This window comes from Euphorbia lathyris, chromosome 8, assembly GCF_963576675.1.
Source record: "Euphorbia lathyris chromosome 8, ddEupLath1.1, whole genome shotgun sequence".
In the NCBI taxonomy this organism is placed as follows: Eukaryota; Viridiplantae; Streptophyta; class Magnoliopsida; order Malpighiales; family Euphorbiaceae; genus Euphorbia; species Euphorbia lathyris.
Genome location: NC_088917.1, coordinates 4,031,954 through 4,051,728, shown reverse-complemented (window position 1 = coordinate 4,051,728; position 19,775 = coordinate 4,031,954). Strand labels below are relative to the sequence as shown.

At 33.0% G+C, this 19,775-nt stretch overlaps 2 protein-coding genes and 1 non-coding gene across 6 annotated transcripts; 2 read left to right on the top strand and 1 right to left on the bottom strand.

Annotated features, from left to right (window-relative positions):
* The first annotated feature begins 2,032 nt into the window (after positions 1-2,032).
* On the top strand, positions 2,033-5,797 carry LOC136203413 (probable sarcosine oxidase). The gene is made up of 2 exons (XM_065994566.1): positions 2,033-3,039; positions 5,337-5,797. Exons 1-2 carry the CDS (start codon positions 2,109-2,111, stop codon positions 5,657-5,659), a joined length of 1,254 nt encoding a protein of 417 aa, XP_065850638.1. The 5' UTR covers positions 2,033-2,108; the 3' UTR covers positions 5,660-5,797.
* Positions 5,798-9,088: 3,291 nt separating this feature from the next.
* TRNAN-GUU (transfer RNA asparagine (anticodon GUU)) lies at positions 9,089-9,162 on the top strand. The gene has a single exon. It is a non-coding gene; the product is annotated as a tRNA-Asn (tRNA).
* Positions 9,163-10,889: 1,727 nt separating this feature from the next.
* On the bottom strand, positions 10,890-13,271 carry LOC136203271 (autophagy-related protein 9-like). 4 transcript variants are annotated; one of them, XM_065994391.1, is made up of 6 exons: positions 13,118-13,271; positions 12,960-13,030; positions 11,953-12,319; positions 11,669-11,876; positions 11,128-11,334; positions 10,890-11,019 (listed from the first exon to the last, which is right to left on the bottom strand). In XM_065994391.1, the coding sequence occupies exons 3-6, from the start codon at positions 12,006-12,008 to the stop codon at positions 10,981-10,983; spliced, it is 510 nt and encodes a 169-aa protein (XP_065850463.1). In that variant the 5' UTR covers positions 12,009-12,319; positions 12,960-13,030; positions 13,118-13,271; the 3' UTR covers positions 10,890-10,980. The 4 variants fall into 4 exon arrangements, with proteins under 4 accessions (XP_065850463.1, XP_065850466.1, XP_065850465.1 ...); XM_065994394.1 differs by having other exon boundaries at positions 11,128-11,309; XM_065994393.1 differs by having other exon boundaries at positions 11,953-12,272.
* Positions 13,272-19,775: the final 6,504 nt, after the last annotated feature.

The following is a 19,775-nucleotide window of genomic DNA, read 5'->3' as shown; positions in this document are numbered from 1 at the left end:
AAATTGAAATACTTATGTTTCAAATAAGCATAAGACATAATTTTTCACGTTTTTTTTTTTATTTTTTCACCCCTCTTTTAGCGTATTTCATCCTTTTTTACGTCACGTTTTTTCAATTATCCATAAATTTTTTTTCTTTTTCATTTTTTTTTATATAAAAAAGGGGCCTAAATCACAATACTTTTTTCTTTATCGTAATTGAAAAATAAAAAAGAGAAAAAGAAAGGGATAAAGTACAAAAATACCTCTGACGTTTACATTCAAAAGCAATTTTATATCTAATATCTAAAATGATATAATTTCACCTTTAATATTGGAAGCAAAAGTAATTTTAACCTTAACATTGATAAGCTAGATCAATTTGAGAAATAAGTCCTAAACTGTCTTTTCAGTCATGAATCTAGTCATTTAGACTTCATATGTGCATTATTTTTATCACTAATTAGTAACATATTACAATTATAAAATTAGACGTGGAAAAAAATATATTGTATTTTGTACGAATTGGATAAAAAAATTCAACTAGTTCACCGAATTTAAAAATATTAATCTTCAATTCTATTATTAAATCATAAAAAAAATGATTTCTTTTTTCTTTTAGAAACAACGAATATACAATTGATGCAGAATAAGGAACTATATATATATATATATATATATATATATATATATATATATATAATGTCTGAAATTAACCAAATTTGCCAGCGTTAGGGATAAAATTGCTCTTGAATAATAATGTTAAGAGCAAAATTGCACATTTTAGACGTTAGAGATAAAATTACTCATGGCTATAAACGTTAAGGGGTATTTTTGTACCTTATCCAAAAGAAAAATCCAAGTATTTGAATTGGCATTACACCCATTTGGGTCTCAAACTAAAGTTTCAAAGTCAATTGAGAACCTAAACTATCAAAATCACTAATCAAGTCCCTGAACTAAGCAAAAATCATTAATTGAGTTCTCATCCTATCCTAAAATCAGAAACTGTGACTATTTGATATAGACTGTAATAATCTTTGTATTGTTTCAAAATGGGTTTGAGGAAGAGAACATGAAACTGTTCAACGGAATGATTTTCGATAAAGCCTTAATTGATGATTTTTGCTTAGTTGAAAATTCTGATTGATGATTTTGATAGTTAATGTCCTAATTGACTTTGAAACTTTAGTTTAAGGATTCTAACGAGTATTATGTCAATTAAAAACTACACTATCATTCCCATTGAGTAACCCAAACACTACATATAAACTTTTTTTTCTTTTCAAAACGGTCCCTGCTCCCTTCACATTGAAGGTGAACCATTAGGTCATCATATTTGGCATTATCAATAGCAACAATATGCCCAACAACAAACCACTATTCTTTTGTTCTTATCTATACATATGCATGAACATCATCAATAACTTATTGGACAAAAAATAATAAAAATAAATAAACTTAATTTGGAAAAATAGAAGGCCAATCATGGAATTAAATCCCAACATGTGTCTTTTTTTTTTTTTTTTTTTTTAATTTCAAATAAAACCCATGTGGTTTCACTAATTTTCAGATAAAGGACTGTGGTTTACTTTTTGTCAAAACGAGTATTGAGGTTTCACACTCTTGATAAAACAATGACCTTTTGAATTAATGCTATCAAAACCATCTTTAACGACCTGAAAATAAAAATTTTCAAGAATTAAAGTTGTTCAATATCATATTTGCTATGGAACTACATTTTCGATTTTCGAAAATCATCATTTTTGAAACTTTCTCTCTCTAAACATTAACTTTCTCTCTCTTTACTAAACATCATCTAAATAATCTCAAAATAAAAAAGTTGAGGAATTAAATTTGCTTAGAATATTAGTAGTTTTTAAAATATGTCATTTTTGAAATCGTCAATAATGATTTTAATAGTATTAATCGAAAAAGACCTTATTTTACTAAAGTTGAAAACCAGAGTCCTTACTTTGAAAAAAAGTAAATCAATAGTATTTTATTTGAAAATTAATAGTACCAGATGAGTTTTATTTGAAATTTATTTATTTATTTATTTTTTAAGGAGTTCTACCTTAAAAGCTCCATAGTCTGCTCAAACTCCCCCACCCAGAAATCAACAGAAAATGGAGTATTCCGGCGAAGAATACGAGGTCATAGTCGTCGGAGCCGGCATAATGGGAAGCTCCACCGCCTATGAACTAGCAAAAAGAGGGAAAAAAACACTTCTTCTAGAGCAATTCGATTTCTTACACCACCGAGGATCATCTCACGGCGAATCAAGAACAATCCGATCAACTTACCCGGAGGATTACTACACCGCCATGGCCGTTAAATCTTCACACCTTTGGGAGAAAGCACAATCAGAAGCCGGATTCAATGTTTATTTCAAATCTCCACACTTCGATATGGGACCATCGGACGACAAAAGTCTCCGATCTCTAATCTCTAGCTGCCGGAAAAACTCAATCCCCTACCAAATCCTCAACCGTCAACAGGTGGTGGAAAAATTCTCCGGCAAGATTAACATACCGGAGAATTGGGTTGGGGTTTATACAGAGCTCGGTGGAGTCATCAAACCTACAAAGGCAGTTTCAATGTATCAACAATTAGCGTTCAGAAACGGCGCCGTTTTGAAGGATAATACTGAAGTCAACGCCGTAGTCAATGCCGGAGAGAAGGGGGGAGTTTGGGTGGAGACTAAAAGTGGAGAGAGATTTTGGTCGGAGAAATGTGTTATTACAGCCGGAGCTTGGGTTAGGAAGTTAGTTAAAAAGGTCGGCGCCGGAGTTGAACTTCCGGTGGAAGCTTTGGAGACGGTAGTTTGTTATTGGAGGATTAAGGAAGGGAATGAAAATGATTTTACTATCGGCGGTGGTTTTCCGACGTTTGCTAGCTATGGTCAGCCGTATATATATGGTACGCCGGCGTTGGAGTTTCCCGGTCTGATGAAGATCGCCGTGCACGGCGGATGTTCTTGTGATCCGGATAAGAGGCCTTGGAGTCCTGGGATTTCATTGAGTATCTTGAAGGAATGGATAAAGGAGAGATTTTCAGGTATTTAACATAATTTTCAGTTTTAGTAATACAATCAGGTGAAATTTTACAGTAGTCCGACACAATACTCCCGACTAATGAAAATTATTAGATTGATTCACTGAACTTTGCAAATGTTTTATCAGCTTCTTGAATTTGATTATTTCGTATCACCATCTTCCTAAACTCATCCATGTAGATTAGTTCATTGAATTTTATAAGCTTAATGCTTCTCCAGTCCCCTTAACTTGTCCAAATTGGTCATTTTACCCCTCCAACTCATCGAGTGTCCTATTTACTCCCTTAACTCCCTAAAAATGGTATTTCTCACCCCCTTTCACTTGTCCAAATTTGTCATTTTACCCCTTCTCAACTCATCGAATATCCTATTTACCCCCTTTAACTCTATAAAAGTGGTATTTTACACCACTTATGATCCTATTTACTTTCTTAACTCCATAAAAACGGTATTTCTTATCCTTTTATAGTAGTAAAAAAAGTTGAAAAGAGAAAGAACGAATAAAAATACTAATAACAAGAACATTAATATAAACAAGTTAAATACATTATATGGAGGGATAATGTACCAAAATAGGCCTATGATTTTTGGGGAAGTATCAATTTAGGTTCCATTTACAAAATAACATAAATATTGGTTTAACGTTTAAAAAAAATTATCAATTTAGGCTTCGATAACGGATTGTAAGGGGTAAAAAATACCACTTTTATGGAGTTAAGGGGATAAATAGAACATTCTATGAGTTGGGGGATAAATGGACAAGTTAAGGGGGTGAGGAATACCACTTTTATGGAGTTAAGAGGGTAAATAGGACATTCGATGAGTTGAGGGGGTAAAATGACCAATTTGGACAAGTAAAGGGGGTTGGGGAAGCATTAGGCCAATTTTATAAGTGTCTCACAAATTCCCTAAACTTGCTTATTCCGAGAGGTAATTTTTTTATCTTCTCATATCTTTCAACCTATTATAAGAGTTGATTTTGCAGGTTTGAGAGATAGAATGGATGAGAATTGAGAATTAGTATTATGGTTTTTGTATTTAATTGTTACCGACTAAGTAAGTTTAGGGAGTTGGTGAGACATTTATAAATTTCAAGAAGCTAATCTACTTTTATGGACAAAATTAGAGAGTTGGTGATACGGAATAATCAAGTTCAAAGAGCTGGCGAGGCACTTGCAAAGTTCAGAGAGCCAATATACTATTATGGACAAGTTCATAGAGCTGGTGATGTATTAGATCTAAATGCATGTGCCGTGAATTCATTACTCGGAAGTATTACTCCAAGAGTACCCTAAAATTTTCCTACAGGTATTTATTATCACTAATTCACTTGATAAAATCCATTAAGGTAGAAAATTTTGGGATAGGATAGAAATTTCATCTCAAGAATTTATGGGAATTGTCAATTTAGTCAAAGCTACAAAATAACCGTTCAATGCCTGTGAAATTATATCAATTTAGTCCTAATAACACCACTTGACCTGTCTCAACGTTTGTGAAATGATATCAATTTAGCTTAAAGTTCCGTTATCTATTGTCAAATTAGTACCATTTCACAAACATTTAAGCTAAAATGAAGCGAGGTCAACGTACACGTATCCGATACTCCGAGTACGAGAACATGGCGGGATACGTACGGGATACGACTGGGAAGTATCCCCTTTTTCCTTTTCTTTTTTAATTGGGAGACATGTCGGGGATACGCCAGGAATATTTCGGAGATACTTTAGGGGTTTCTTTTTAAAACTTTAAAAGTATAGGGTTTTTTTAGAAAAACTCTGAAAGTATAAGGATTACAATTAAATTAACTCTACCCCACTAAGTACATACGGGTACAAAAATTGAAATTTCTAAATCAATTAGTCTTCTTCTCTCTTTTATCGAACGAACCCTATATCAAAAATCTCCTGGTTCACATAACTGGCTCTTCTAGTCGACTTGACTTCTTCGACTTGGTCGACTTTTTCTGTCCAAATTCATCATCGTACAACTTCAAATTTTGTCCGAGTTCTATTTTTTTTACTGCGACTCGTCTCTATTTTTGTTTGTTTTATAATGACTTATGAGTATTATTTGTGGTTTTATAATGACTCTATGAATGTGACTTGTGATTTATATATTTATGTATCTTTTGAATTTTCATTATAAATAATATATAAATATATATATATATATAAATATAATATAAAATTTACCGTATCCCTGCCGTACCCGTATTTCATATATTTTTTAGAAATATGTATGTATTATCACAATAGATTACATAACATGATTATAATGTTTTGACACCCCTATTTAGGACTTGTTGATGAGGCAGGACCGGTAGCTACTCAATTATGTATGTATTCCATGACTCCCGATGAGGATTATGTGTTGGATTTTCTTTCCGAGAGCGGGTTTGGGAAAGATGTGGTGGTTGGCGGTGGGTTTTCAGGTCACGGGTTCAAGATGGCACCTATCGTCGGACGGATTCTGGCCGACATGGCCCTGAATGGAGAGGCAAAAGGAGTGGATATGAAGTACTTCAAGATAGAGAGGTTTCAACATAATCCTAAAGGAAATCTCAAAGAGTTTGAGGACCAAGTTGGCTGTTTGTCTGATCAAATACAAGTTGATAATTAACTCTTTATCAAATTTCCTTTTCAATCCAAAATAAAAACCCATTAAAATTTGTCTTTAACACAGTTCTTGAACTGGTTTTATGAAGATCAATTAGTTTATGGTGATTTCTACTAATTTGATGTTACTTTAATTTGATGAGTTCTCGAGTCAAATTTGATAAGCCGTCGGTAAACACCAACAGCTGAACAAAATACAGCATCCGCAGGGACGGATACAGGTCCCTCTAATATTAGTCTACATAGACTCTATGTAGTAATATTTTGCAGCTACATTACATATTATGATGTAAGATCAATTATGGAAGGCCGAACTCAACACAAAAAAGTTCCCAAATCTTCATATTTTTAATGTAATTAATCCACATATTTAGGGAATTTGGATTAAAGTTCATGCCATCCCGGATCACTAATTCAATTACAACTTGAACAGTTTGACTCGATTTAATGGGGCTATTGATTCTAACTATTAGTCAATCAATGCAAAAATGAAAAGAAGAGCAGAACATAAACTTGATCGCATCGAACAAAATAGACGAAGATAAAATGTAACTGAGTGAGATGCAGTGCCGGATCCAGGATTTGAGGAAGGGGCAAAACTCTGTGTAAATATTTTTTTGAAAAAAATATATTTTAGTACATAATTGCTATTCGATACAAAATGTCTTAAAAAAAACTTCTAATGCTAAGTAGATCGACGATTACGAGGTGGCAATTGACATCTACGATCTATCATAGCTTGAAAACGATTTGCTGCCTCTATCTATTCTGCTTTTTTTTAGAGTTAAGGTGCAAAAATACCCCTAACGTTGAATAATTTTACCCCTAACGTCTAAAATGGTGCAATTTTACCCCCTAATGTTTGTAGCCAAGAGCAATTTTACCCATAGCTTTGATAAATTGGATCAATTTCAGACACTATTATAAAACACAATCATTTTTTTTTCTTTATTTTGCACCAATTGCATATCAATTTGTTCTAAAAAAAAAGATATAATGTTTTTTGTAATTTAATAATAAAATTGAAGATTAATATTTATAAATTCAGTGAATTTTTTGATTTTTTTGTCTAATTCGTACAAAAGACAGTTTATTTTTAATATTTTATTCACATCCCAACATATGTTTGTGATTTGTTACTGATAAAATAAAGCAAGTCAAAGTGTAGATAACAAGATTCATTACCGAGAAGACAGTTTGATAAATTATTTCTCAAATTGACCCAATTTATCAATGTTAGGGGGTAAAATTGCTTTTGGCTTCCAAAATTAGGGATAAAATTGCACAATTTTAAACGTTAGGCGTAAAATTACTCCTCACCCAAAACGTTACGAATTGATTGATAGAACAATACATTTTTAGATTAATTTTTGTTATGATAATCTTGAGCCTTCGATCCAACAGAATTTAAAGTTAGTTAAAAAGTTCAGCGGCGGAATTGAACCTCCGGTGGAAGCTTTGGAGACAGCAGTTTGCTATTGGAGGATTAAGAGAAAGGGAATGAAGATGATTTTACTATAGGCTGTGGTTTCCGACATTTGCTAGCTACGGTCAGCAATATATATATATATATATGGTACGTCAACAGCGGCCAATACAGGAATACTCGGTTGTGGAGTCAATTTTACGTTCCGGAATTTTTTTTTTTTTTGCTAAATCGAATTTGCTTAAATTTTTTTTAGATATATGCGTGTTATAATTTGAATGGTTAAGAACCAATTTTAAGTATTAATATACAATTTCTCAAAATTAAGCTAGATTCGTTTATAGTCCTAACATGTAAAAAAAAATTGGATTTATGGAGAGTTAAATATGTAAAAAAAAATTAAAATTTTTGATTTCAGATGACTTATAAGGCAAAAAAAATTAATAATTTGGATTTAAGAAAGCCTAAGAGGCCAAAAAAATTAGAAATTTGGATTTATAGAGACCTAATAAACAAAAAAAAATTAGAAATTTGGATTTAGAGATGCCTAACCGGCCTAAAAAAATTAGAAATTTGGATTTAGGGAGTACCTAATAGGTCCAAAATATTGAAATTTTGAATTTTGGACAAGCCTAACACATAATGGGATATAATTAATTTTTTTTATTAGTTCAATACTAGTTTCTAAAAAAAATTATAACATTTTTTAATTTTTTAATTTTTTAATTTTAAAATTTTAAAATTTAATTTAGAAATTAAGTTGTTTGAGTCTCAAAAATAAGAAATTAATTTTTTTAATGGAAAAGACATAATAAAAATAAGTTCAAAAGTGTTATGAAAATAAATAAATAATGGTAACATAGTTTTATAATTATTGAAAAATAAAATTTAAATAAATAAACACTTTCTAAAATAAATTGAGATTGGAGGGAATTGAACCTATGGCGTTTTAAAAAAAAAGCAAGCGTTACCATGAAATATTACTACATAGAGTATATATAGATTAATATTAGAGGGGCCGAAACTACTCGTTACCATGGTGGTTCTGGCGGCCGGAGGGTCCCGGGCACACCCGGACCCCCCTGTATCCGCATGTAACGTGGATGCCCGCGTTGGAGTTTCCCGGTCTGATAAGATCGCCTTGCACAACGGATGTGCATGTGATCCGGATCGGATTGGCTGGTCCAACCGATTAGATCGGGAACCGGCCAGGTCTATGATCTTGGTCATGTTGAGTTATTAATTTTCAACAATCCTTCAAAAATTGGAATCAACTTGGAACCGCCCGATCCAACCAAAATCGGATTGATCTTAGCTTTTTTTTAACAAAAAAATGTAAAAAAATAAATTAAAATAACAACTATTATTCTTAAAAAAAAAATTGGATCTTAAGTCTCGTTACTTTCACAAATTTTACTGAATTTTTTTCTATCTAAATAATAGAAAGCTTAACTCTCAAATACTAATAGTTGAATACAAAAATTGTTGTAATCCGATTGAAATATGGTGGTGATGAATCCATGGAGCTTATTAGGCTGCTGTTGAAAAAATAATTCGACTTTTCAAGTAATGTATATACATATAGTTTATAATTTTAAATTAAATGTAAATTATATACGCGGTGTACAATATTTGCTCTATTTCACAATTTGGTGTACAACCTTTAATTTTACACATAAAATTCTACAACATTTTGGTGACTTCCCACTAAAGTGTACAACCGGTAATTGTACCGGTCAACGCGAAGTCAATGCGCCACATCATTAATTTTGACTTTTAGAGAGGTCAATTTGCTGACATGATACGTTGATTTCACGTTGACTGGTCAAGATTACTAGTTATACACTTTAGCGAAAGGACCATGAATAATAATTCTAACACGATGTGTTTATGTTTTTATCAAGCCAATATAAAATTTAATTAATATTATTTAAACCATACAATTTCAAATTTGCATCAAGTACTTTACAACGTATAAATAAGTCACAGTTTAAATGCATAACAATTGCTGGAATAGCTCAGTTGGTTAGAGCGTGTGGCTGTTAACCACAAGGTCGGAGGTTCGACCCCTCCTTCTAGCGGTTGTTTCTAAACATTTTTAATGCATTCTTTTTTGTTAAGGTGAAAAACTACCCATAACGTTGATAATTTTGGTCAGTTTCAGACACTATTAAAAATATAGGCATTTTTACTCTTTATTTTGCACCAATTGCATATCAGTTCGTTCTAAAAAATGGATTATTTGTTTTTTGTAATTTAATAATAGAATTAAAAATTAATATTTATAAATTCAGTGAATTTTTTGAATTTTTTTTGTCTAATTTGTTCAAAAAAACATTATATTTTTTATTTTATTTTTCACATCCCAAAATATGTTTGTAATTTGTTACTGATAAAATGACGCACGTATGAAGTGTAGATAACCAGATTCAAGACCGACAACACAGTTTGATGAATTATTTCTGAAATTGACCCAATTTATAGCGGTTGTTTCTAAACATTTTTAATGCATTTTTTTTTGTTAAGGTGAAAAAATACCCATAACGTTGATAATTTTGGTCAATTTCAGACACTACTAAAAAACATAGTCATTTTTACTCTTTATTTTGCACCAATTGCATATCAGTTCGTTCTAAAAAAAGGATTTCTTGTTTTTTGTAATTTAATAATAGGATTAAATATTAATATTTATAAATTCAGTGAATTTTTTAAATATTTTTGTCTAATTCGTACAAAAAAAATACATTATATTTTTTTTTATTTTTTTCACATCCCAAAATATATTTGTAATTTGTTACTGATAAAATGACGCACATATAAAGTGTAGATAACCAGATTCATGACCGACAACACAGTTTGATGAATTATTTCTGAAATTGACCCAATTTATCAACGTTAGGGGTAAAATTGCACCATTTTAGATCTTAAGAATAAAATTGCTTCTGACCTAAAATGTTAGGGGTATTTTTACACTTTAATCCTTTTTCTTTTTATAATTGGGAAAAACATATAATATTGTCATAATTTTAAACTTAAGAATAAAACAAAATTTATTCTACCAAATTCTTATAAGAACATTTTTAATGCATTTTTTAATTTCTCTTTTACTGTAATTGAAAAAAAACATATAATATAGTCCGAATTTTAAACTTAAGAATAAAACAAAATTACAATAAAAAAGAAAAGAATAAAACAAAATTTATTCTTCCAAAACCTTATATAGAAGGATAAAAAAATATATAATTTAGCTACGTAGAATAAATTTAATTTTTACGTACAAACACTACTAGAAAATCATCAAACTGTGCGGAAATTTCCGTTAATTGCTTGATTCCGTCACTAAATCATCTTAGTGACGGAATTTAGGACGAAATTAAACCGTGGTTATATCGATCGACGCAAATTTTACTTGCGCTTTTTGAGATGGGATTTAGTGACGGATTGGTGAAGGAATTCCGTCAACCGTGGAGACAGAATTTGTGACGAAAATAAACGTCTGAACATCATTACGTTTTTCCCCGACATTTTTCCGTGGCAAAATTATGACGGATTACTCAGACGGAAATAAACGTTAGAATCTTTAGTCCGTCAGAAATAAAAATTATTGACAGAATTCCGTCACAGTATAATGTTTATTTATTTTTTAATAATAAATAATGCATTTAAATGAATATTCATTTTATAATTCATATATATACTAAATGTAAATATAATTTAAATTAAGATATATTAATGTAAATAAACAATTACAGAGATCATATAATTACAAAACTATTAATTACTTACATAATATTCTAATAATCTAAAAGGCTTTTCGATCCTATTGAGCCTCCAAAATGTACAACGTGCATACCAAAATACATTTGATGCCCCTTCAAAATACTTAGACACGCATATATCTATTCCATACTATATCGTCCCTTTGCAAGGCAGAAGACCTGAAGAAAAAGCAAATAAATAAGTGAATTAAAAGCTATGAAAACGAAACATTGTGATTTTATCTTCAAACCACGCAATATAAGTGCATGCTACAAGAATATATATACCTTAAAAATGACTTCTCCATCTTGCCTCGAGAGCTCCTCCAAGCAAGTGATGTGTGGTATATGAGGTGAACCATAATTGCTATTACCATGATTTTGAAAATCGGACCGTCTGTCTTTTCTTTGCCCCGCCCGCCATCTCTTTGGCATATAATGTGTATGTTGAACCACCAAAGACATAGCTCCTTTTGGATCAAGGACAATATTATGCTTTTCATTTAAAAATGATTGGTAACATTCAGTTGAGATAAAAAAGAATTATATCAATCTACTTCAGTACAATATTATGCTTGCGAGAAAATATGATCTTTGGAAAGGCATCTTCTGACAATAAAGATAAACAGAATTCCTTTATCATAAAACTGAGAAGTTATAATCCATCCATGTCACTCCAAATGTTGATAAAGAGAGATTAAAAAAAAAAAGACAAAGGGACATCTTGACTGCAGCTTCAGGTGGATACTAACCCACTAACTTAGTACAGGAAAGGAAAATATGCTTTACCTGAGCAAAAAAAAGCAAAAAAAAAGTAATATTGTTATACCTCACTGAATTCCCTAAAAATCCATCTCGACAAGTTTGACCATCTTCGATATGATGCTGTGCTTGGATGATTATAAAATTGTTCAGCATGCCTTAGGAAGAGGTAGACAAGCATGAATATAACTAGAAACGGTGAAAGGAGTAGCATTGCAAGGCCAACTACCATAAGCCTTCTCTTCAGTGTTTCAGGATTAGAGATGAAGTCTCTCCTACAGTATGAATAAATTACAATCAGAAAACAAAATGTGATATGTGTATAAAAAACGTCAAGCGAACTAATCGAACCTATCAAACATGCTTTGCAATATGCACCAATTTAAGGTCCATTCAAGGGTCTTCATTAGTGTTAACCGGTACTGAGTTCCATTTGAACCATATTTTACCACTGCACCAGTGCCTGGAATCCATGAGGAGATTGGGAAAGCGAGTACCCCTTGTCGAGCATTCCAATCAAGTAATTCTCCTTCCGCATTAGCCGCATAACCACATCATGAGCAGAGAGGTCTTTGACCACACAAAGTTGTTGTGAGCTTTGTAACTGTACAACCTTTTCAAGTATTGTTGCCCAAGGCATGGTATAAATTTCATTGTCTGCAACATGGAGACTGCAAAAAGATAATGATACTCCTCGTTCAAACATCAAGCAGAGACCCTAAAAAAGAAATCCCACAAAGAAGAATCAAGCATACTTGGAACAAAGTCAACAAACTATAAGTAGAAATGTTAGAAGCAAAGTCACATTTTAAAGATGAAGACCAACTTGTAGTTAAATGGTTAGCTAGGAAGCCTATTTACATATTATCCCATTTATCCTTAAAAAGGTATTCTTCAATTAGAGGAAGCCACTAAGAAAATTGTAATTGTAGAACTTTCACTTTTCTGTTACAGGATTGTATGCACACGAATACATATTTATAATATTGGGATAATGCTATTGATGATTAGTATTTTAACAAGAGAATTGTCTATCATTTTAACAAGAGAATTGTTGTATTTTATAGTGGTTGTACCTCATCTATAACCATTCATGTTTAAAATTTTCTAGCCATCTCTGTAACATTTCAGTAGTCTTTAATCATTCACTAAAACTAGCATAATTAGACATTGATGGGTTACAAACCAAATGTTAATATCTACATGGTAACACGACAAACTATGATAATTGGTTTAGTAATTCTGGACTTGCAATATCGTGTAAATGCCCAAAACTGAATTTCATCGTATTTGGCGATTGTGTGTAAACAAGAAAATAAAAGAAAATTATTTCAGTGAATGGAATGAGAAAATCTCACCGGATCTAAAAAACCTCCACCGCCTGTCAAGGAATGGAGCATACTAAAGCCATATAAAAAGAGCACAAATCCTAAGCAAAAGAAGATCGAAACTGTTAGATCCGAAAAGAAAAACGAAATGGAAACAGGAAAAAAACGTAAGCAAAAGAAAGATCCACCTTTACTTGAAACGAAATAGACCGGAGAAAAGAACGGCTTGGTCATTCATGGTCCCTGTTGAAGAAAAGGCTACGCAAATGGAGAGTGCCGAAGACTACCGCCTAGAAAAGGAGTTCGTTGTTTGAAAATGAGTGCCTCCACCGGTAAGAAGAGAGGCGCGACTGCTATGAGCAATTTTACTCCAAACGTTGTCAAGTTCGGTCAATTTTAGAGATAATTTATAAATTTATCTTATCGATCATGAATCTTGTGATTTGTACTTCACATCTGCGTCATTTTATCACTCATTAACAGATCATAAACATATGATTAGACATGAAAAAATTAAAAATATATTGTCTTGTACGATTTGGACAAAAAAAAATTAAAAAAATTTCAACAAATTTATAAATATTATCTCTGATTCTATTATTAAATCACAAAAAATATGATTTTTTTTAAACGATCCCAAATGCAATGAGTGCAGAATAAGGAACAAAATATCTGTGTTTTATAATAATGTTTGAAATTGACCCAACTTGTCAATATTAAGGGTAAAATTAATTTGTTAGGAGTAAAATTGCACCATTTTAGACATTAGGTGTAAAATTACTCTTAGCGATAGAGGTATTTTGGCACGTTTTCCATATATATATACATAAATAATAATAGATAATAGATGTTAATGTTTTTTATAATGTCTCTTTTTTAAGAATTTTTATAGACAATGTTAATGTTAAAAATTTAAAATTATTATATTTATTTTATAAAATCCTACATATATATATATATATATATATATATATATATATATATATATAGTTTTATTTATTTTTTTAAATAAATTTTGTTTAATATTTTAGATAAAGTAAATTATAAAACTAATTTTCCATTGTGACGGAATGGGTAAAAACGTCTCTAAAAACGTCAAGACACTGTGACGGAATAAATTCCGTCTCACATTTCGTCACACATGGCCGTGAGAATTCTCCCGCCAGTTTATTATGACGAAAAATTACATTCCGTCTCAAATTTTCATCTCAAGCCTTGACGGAATGTTTAGTGACGAAAATTCGTCTGAATTTTGTGACGGAAACAATTCCATCACAATATTCCGTCACAATTTGACAATTTTCTAGTAGTGAAAAAATGCAATCTTAAATTTAATGTTTATCGAACAATACAATTTAAAATCTTCATTAATGCATTTTTAAATTTTTTTCCTGTAATTAGAAAAAAACATATAATATGGTGACAATTTTAACTTCAGAATAAAAACAAAATTTATTGTACGAAAACCTTATATAAAAGGATAAAAAAAATATAATTTAGCTATGTAGAACAAATTTAGTCGTTACGTACAAAAAATGCAATCTTAAATTTAATGTTTATCAGATAATACAATTTAAATTCATTAATGTGTTTTTCATTAATAAAAACTGTACAATTTAAAATCTAACTCATTTTAAAAAAAAAAAATTGCTATAACTAAAGAAACATATAATATGGGGACAATTTTAAATTTAAGAATAAAAAAATTATTCTACCAAAACCTTATATACAACATTCCGACCAAAAGTTATTAGAAGAAGACTCGATCCCATTCCGACCTTGATATGCTAGCTCGGCCAATTATACTTTTCCAAATAGAAGGTACCGAAACCATTTGGAACCAACATTCGGAGAACGCTCGACTGTGAGTCCCAGGATGAAAGGAACTTAACAAATGGACCTTGACCTCGAATGAATCTTGTGCTTAGCACACATTCAAATGTACAAGAAGGATGACTCCCTCTCACTTTGTTTAGTCTTTATGAATAAAATAATGCAACCTTAAATTTAATGTTCACCGGGTATTACTATTTAAAATCTTCATTAATGTGTTTTTTCATTAATAGAAGTTGTGTAATTATTGAATGACTAGAACGCTTAGGTTGAAAAGGTGGTTAAAACATGGGAAAAAAAGATCCATCTTTTGTCAATGAGGTTTGAAAAAAAATGTACAATCTGGTAAATGTTAGATTTAAGATTATACTATTTTGTACGTTAAAACTACATTCGCTCTTTTCAAAAAACCATATGACTGAACTTGACTTTATCCCTATATAATATAATATAATATAATAATATGTTGTGTAACCTAAATTGCCACCTCCATGGATCTGTCTATATAAATCTACATTTAAAATATAATTTAGCTATGTAGTTATTAGGAGAAGAGCGAAGTTAGTTTTTACGTCCAAAATAATGTGACCTTAAATTTAATATTTACCATACAGTGCAACTTCAAATCTTTATTAATATGTTTTTTCATTAACAGAAGCTATGCAATTAATATAACACTGAGGTTGGGAAGGTAGTTAAAACATGAAATTACACGTGAAAAAAAGACTCATCTTCAATGAATGAGGTATGAAAATGCATCATCTGGTAAATTTTAAACTTAAAATTGTACTATTTTATACGTTGAAATTACATCACTCTCTTTCAGAAACCATATGACTGAACTCGACCTTATCCATATATAATATAATATTATGTTGCACAACCTAAATTGTCACATCTATTTAATTATCTATATAAATCTACATTTACATCATATAAGAGTATCTCCAGAGACTCTTAGTCCACTCTCTAGAAATAATATAAATAATCTACATTTCTTCGCATATTCGTTACAATCCCTTTCCATGGTGAGCTAATAGAAGCCTTGCCTTATGATTTTTTTGCCAATACCGCCCCTCCCATATGGGCTCCGCAAATTCCTGAGTGTACTGACTCCATTGCCTCGCGGGCTTCTCCTGCATCCAAGCACCTCAGTTGTAAACCATCGGTGTGCCTTTTGTAAAGCAAGTCGTCGTGGATGACGGACTGTTGAGCTAACCTTCTGATTACCGTTTGATCCCTAAGTTCTGATTCTACCGGGTACATTCCACTCTTCATAAAGTTTACGATATCGAAATACCAAGGCTTTTCATCTGCCCCCAATAGCATTACATCTTCATAGCACGGTTTGTGAGACCTCCTCAGCACCAAAGGCTTGGAGGCAAGATTCCGGGGGTTATCCCATACTGACACTAAAGTGGCCAAAGCATCCGCGGCCTGGTTCTGTGCTCGAGGAATGTGATAAAAGCGACACTCGCTGAATCTCTATGCCAATCCCTCCAACTGGTCTAGGTATGGCCGCAACCTTTCTTCCCTTACTTCCCAGTTTCCCTGTGCTTGTTCGATGATCAGTTTTGAGTCGCCCCAGATTTCAACATATGCTGCTCCCAGTGCAGCTAATGACTCCAACCCATAGATGCACGCTTCGTATTCGGCCATATTATTGGTGAGAGGGAAGGATAACTTCTTAGCCATTGGGACCCTTTCTCCTTCTGGTGAGATAAGTAGCTGTAGACACCGAGTCGGAGGACCTGTGACGAAAACCTGGAAATAAGACGGTTGAAGCGATTGATTCCAAAAGTTTCAAAAAAATAAAATAAATAAGTTACGGTCGGTCACTGTTGTCGATCGGATAGCTCACGAAGGCTTAACGGCACGGTGCGAGTGCTTAGCGGCGGTCGGCGCGCGTTTGACGACAGTCAGACGCCCGCTCGACGATGCAAAGCGTGCGCTCGATGTCTGTCGGATGCACGCATCCAACCATGAATGGTACGCGCTCGGTGTCCGAGCAAGACACGAGCTTGGTGGCACGGGACGCGCGCTCATCGGCCACGAGGCATGCGCGCCCGGCAGTGCGGAACACGCGCTCGGCGGTCAATACGCGTGAACGCCCGACGACGCGGAGCGCGAGCTCGACGGCCGCGGGGCGTGCACGCCCGACGACGTGAGACGCACCCCGGCGGCCGTTGAGCGAGTGCCCGACCGCGTCGGGCGGAAGCCCAACGGTAGGCGGGCGCGAGCACCCAACCGCGTCGGGCGCTCGCCCAACGCTGTTGGGCGACCGCCCAACAATTGTTGGGCGATCGCCTAACAGTCGTTGGGCGGCCGCCCAACAATCGTTGGGCGATCGCCCAACAATGTTGGGCGGTAGCCCAACGTAGTGTTGGGCGGCCGCCCAACGGCTTTGGGCGACGCCCGATTTTACTCGGGCGTCGCCCATTGCTCCGGGACCCGTTTCCCTATAAAAAGGGGCACAGATCCCAATGAAAAGAGGGGAGGATTTTTGGAGCCTTTCTCACTCTAAACATTTTTAGAGAGAGAAAGTGAATTTTTTTGAGAAAAATATTTTTTTTCTCAAAAATTCCGAATTTCCCAAAGTTAAATTTTTACTAAAAAAATACAAAAAAAACGGAAAATCACGACTCGTGGAATCAATCGACTTCGACTGTCAGATACCGAATTTAAGGTATTATCCGAGGACTAGACTCTTTTATTTTATTTTATTTATTCTCTTCTGCTATTTATTTTTTATGTTATAGTTTTTTATTTGATTAGTTATTTATTTTATCACGTTTTATTTGATTAGCGTATTTATTTTTTTCGTTTCGTGTCGAATAAAATTCGGTTTTGTTTTAAAGTAGAAAACCTCGTTTTGATATCCCAATACGAACCGTGATCCGATAAAAAGGTAGTTCGGGTATCGAAAAACGTTGAAATCATAAGTTTCTAATTTAAAAGAAATTTCCAAATAATGTTTTAAAATAAAAACATCGTTTTAGGAACTTCCGTTATTGACTATGATCCATTTTTGGTAGTTCGGAAATCCAAAACGATTGAATTAGATTTAATTTAAAGCTTTTGAATAAATCTGGAAACAATTAGAGTGCTGCTGTAATTTGCCATTTCTGTCACTAATTGCTGTTTACCGACGGATTTTCCGTCCTAAATCTGCCAAAACGTAAAAAATACCATTTCAGTCCCTTTTTCTCAACTTTTAAGCTTTTAATCCTTAATATATATATGTATAGTTATGTAATTTATGTTTTTCAAACTATTTTAGATATTTAGTGTATATAATTATTTAGGATGTTTGTATATCATTCTTTATTCAATTTTTAAACATAAGTATATGTATATATATGTTTTCTTTTATTTTATTCATTTGAGTTATATTAGATTTTATTTTGAAGGGTATCTACTTGGGCATTTTGGGAAATAATCAATAGATATTAGTATATGTTATTTTTTGATATTTAAAACTATAATAGTTATGTATATATGTAGTTTTGGGACATTTGGGTTATTTTATTGGTTATTGAATGAAATTATTTTGAGTAAATGTTATGTTCTTATTTATGAGATTTATTTACTATTTTCACATCTTTAAAGTATAAATGTATTATATATAGTATTTTCATATATGTATTATATAGTTTCCTTTTATTAACTTTTATTTTCATATTCTCTTTTAAAGGTGTATATATATGTTCAAGTCATTTTGTTTATTCTTTTGGACTATTCATGGGTCCATGTTTCAAATGGGTTTTATTTGAGTATGAGTCTTGGTTTAAATGGGTTTATTATTGTAATTATAATAGGTAAAGAGTCCATTAAATAAAAGGGGAAAACAAAACACAAAAAGAGAGTTTCTCAACTTAATCATTTAAACTAATGAATTTTTAGAGGTTCCTAATGTAAATAAATAGGTTTGCAATATTTCAAATCGTTTTCAAAACACCACGTTTTAAAACCTTAATCCGTTCCAAAGGCGGATTAAGTGAACATTGTAATTAAAATCGTTTTCTTTGTGAATAATAGAGTTTTTGAATCATTTTCTTAAAAGATTTGTACAAAATAAAATTGACTTGTATGTTTAACCATGTTTTCCTATTAAAAGGTTTTTATCCTAGCGTTTTCAAACACTCGAGTCGTTCCAACGGCAATTCGGGTAAACTTCATCAAACGGGGTTTTAAAACGCACCTAAATCGTTCCAACGGCGATTAAGGTGCGAACCATGCAAATAAACTCGTTTTGGGGAAATGAGTTAGCATAGAGTAAACACACAACATGACATTTAAATAAAGTCGTAAATCACTTCTTTCTTCCCCCTTCTCTGTGTATGAATAATATAAATGGGTGATTCTTTACTAAAGTGGCTTTTCAATGATATATGCTCAAAACGGTTTCTAAAAAGAGAAAGAAAAGGTTTCAAATGAATTTTAAACTTAAAGAAATATGCGATTAGTCCGTTATCGCCTAACATGCTGAGTAGGAGGCCGGTGGTTCATAACCGGGCGATGTCGGGGTGCCTAGTAGCCTTTCTCCGGAAAGGAGCTAGCCTTCTCGGCTCGTACCCAAGTTTCCCGAACCCACACCGGTCTCCCGCAAGGGATCGGTGTTCATTTCCCCATTCGTGGGTGGCGACTCTTCCATATCTCCGAGCTCCGGTCCTGCCGAGCAGCTTGATTCCACGATTGGTTGCTTTCGGCGCCAATCACCGCTTACGTCGCCATGAGGTTGTCCACCCCCCGGTCCGCCCGGGAGATTAGGCCGCGACACCTCGTCTAACAGTAGCACTCGTACTCCGGCTCCATTTGAGTTAACCGCTCCATCGAAGAACATTTTCCACGATATAACTTCTATTGCGTTCAAGTGCTCATCGGGGAACTCATAATTTATCTCTTCCTCTTCCGTATTTAGGGGCTGATTGGCCAGAAATTCCGCTACAGCCCTTCACTTAATAACTTTCTTTGTTACATATTCGATGTCAAATTCGGACAAGAGCAACAACC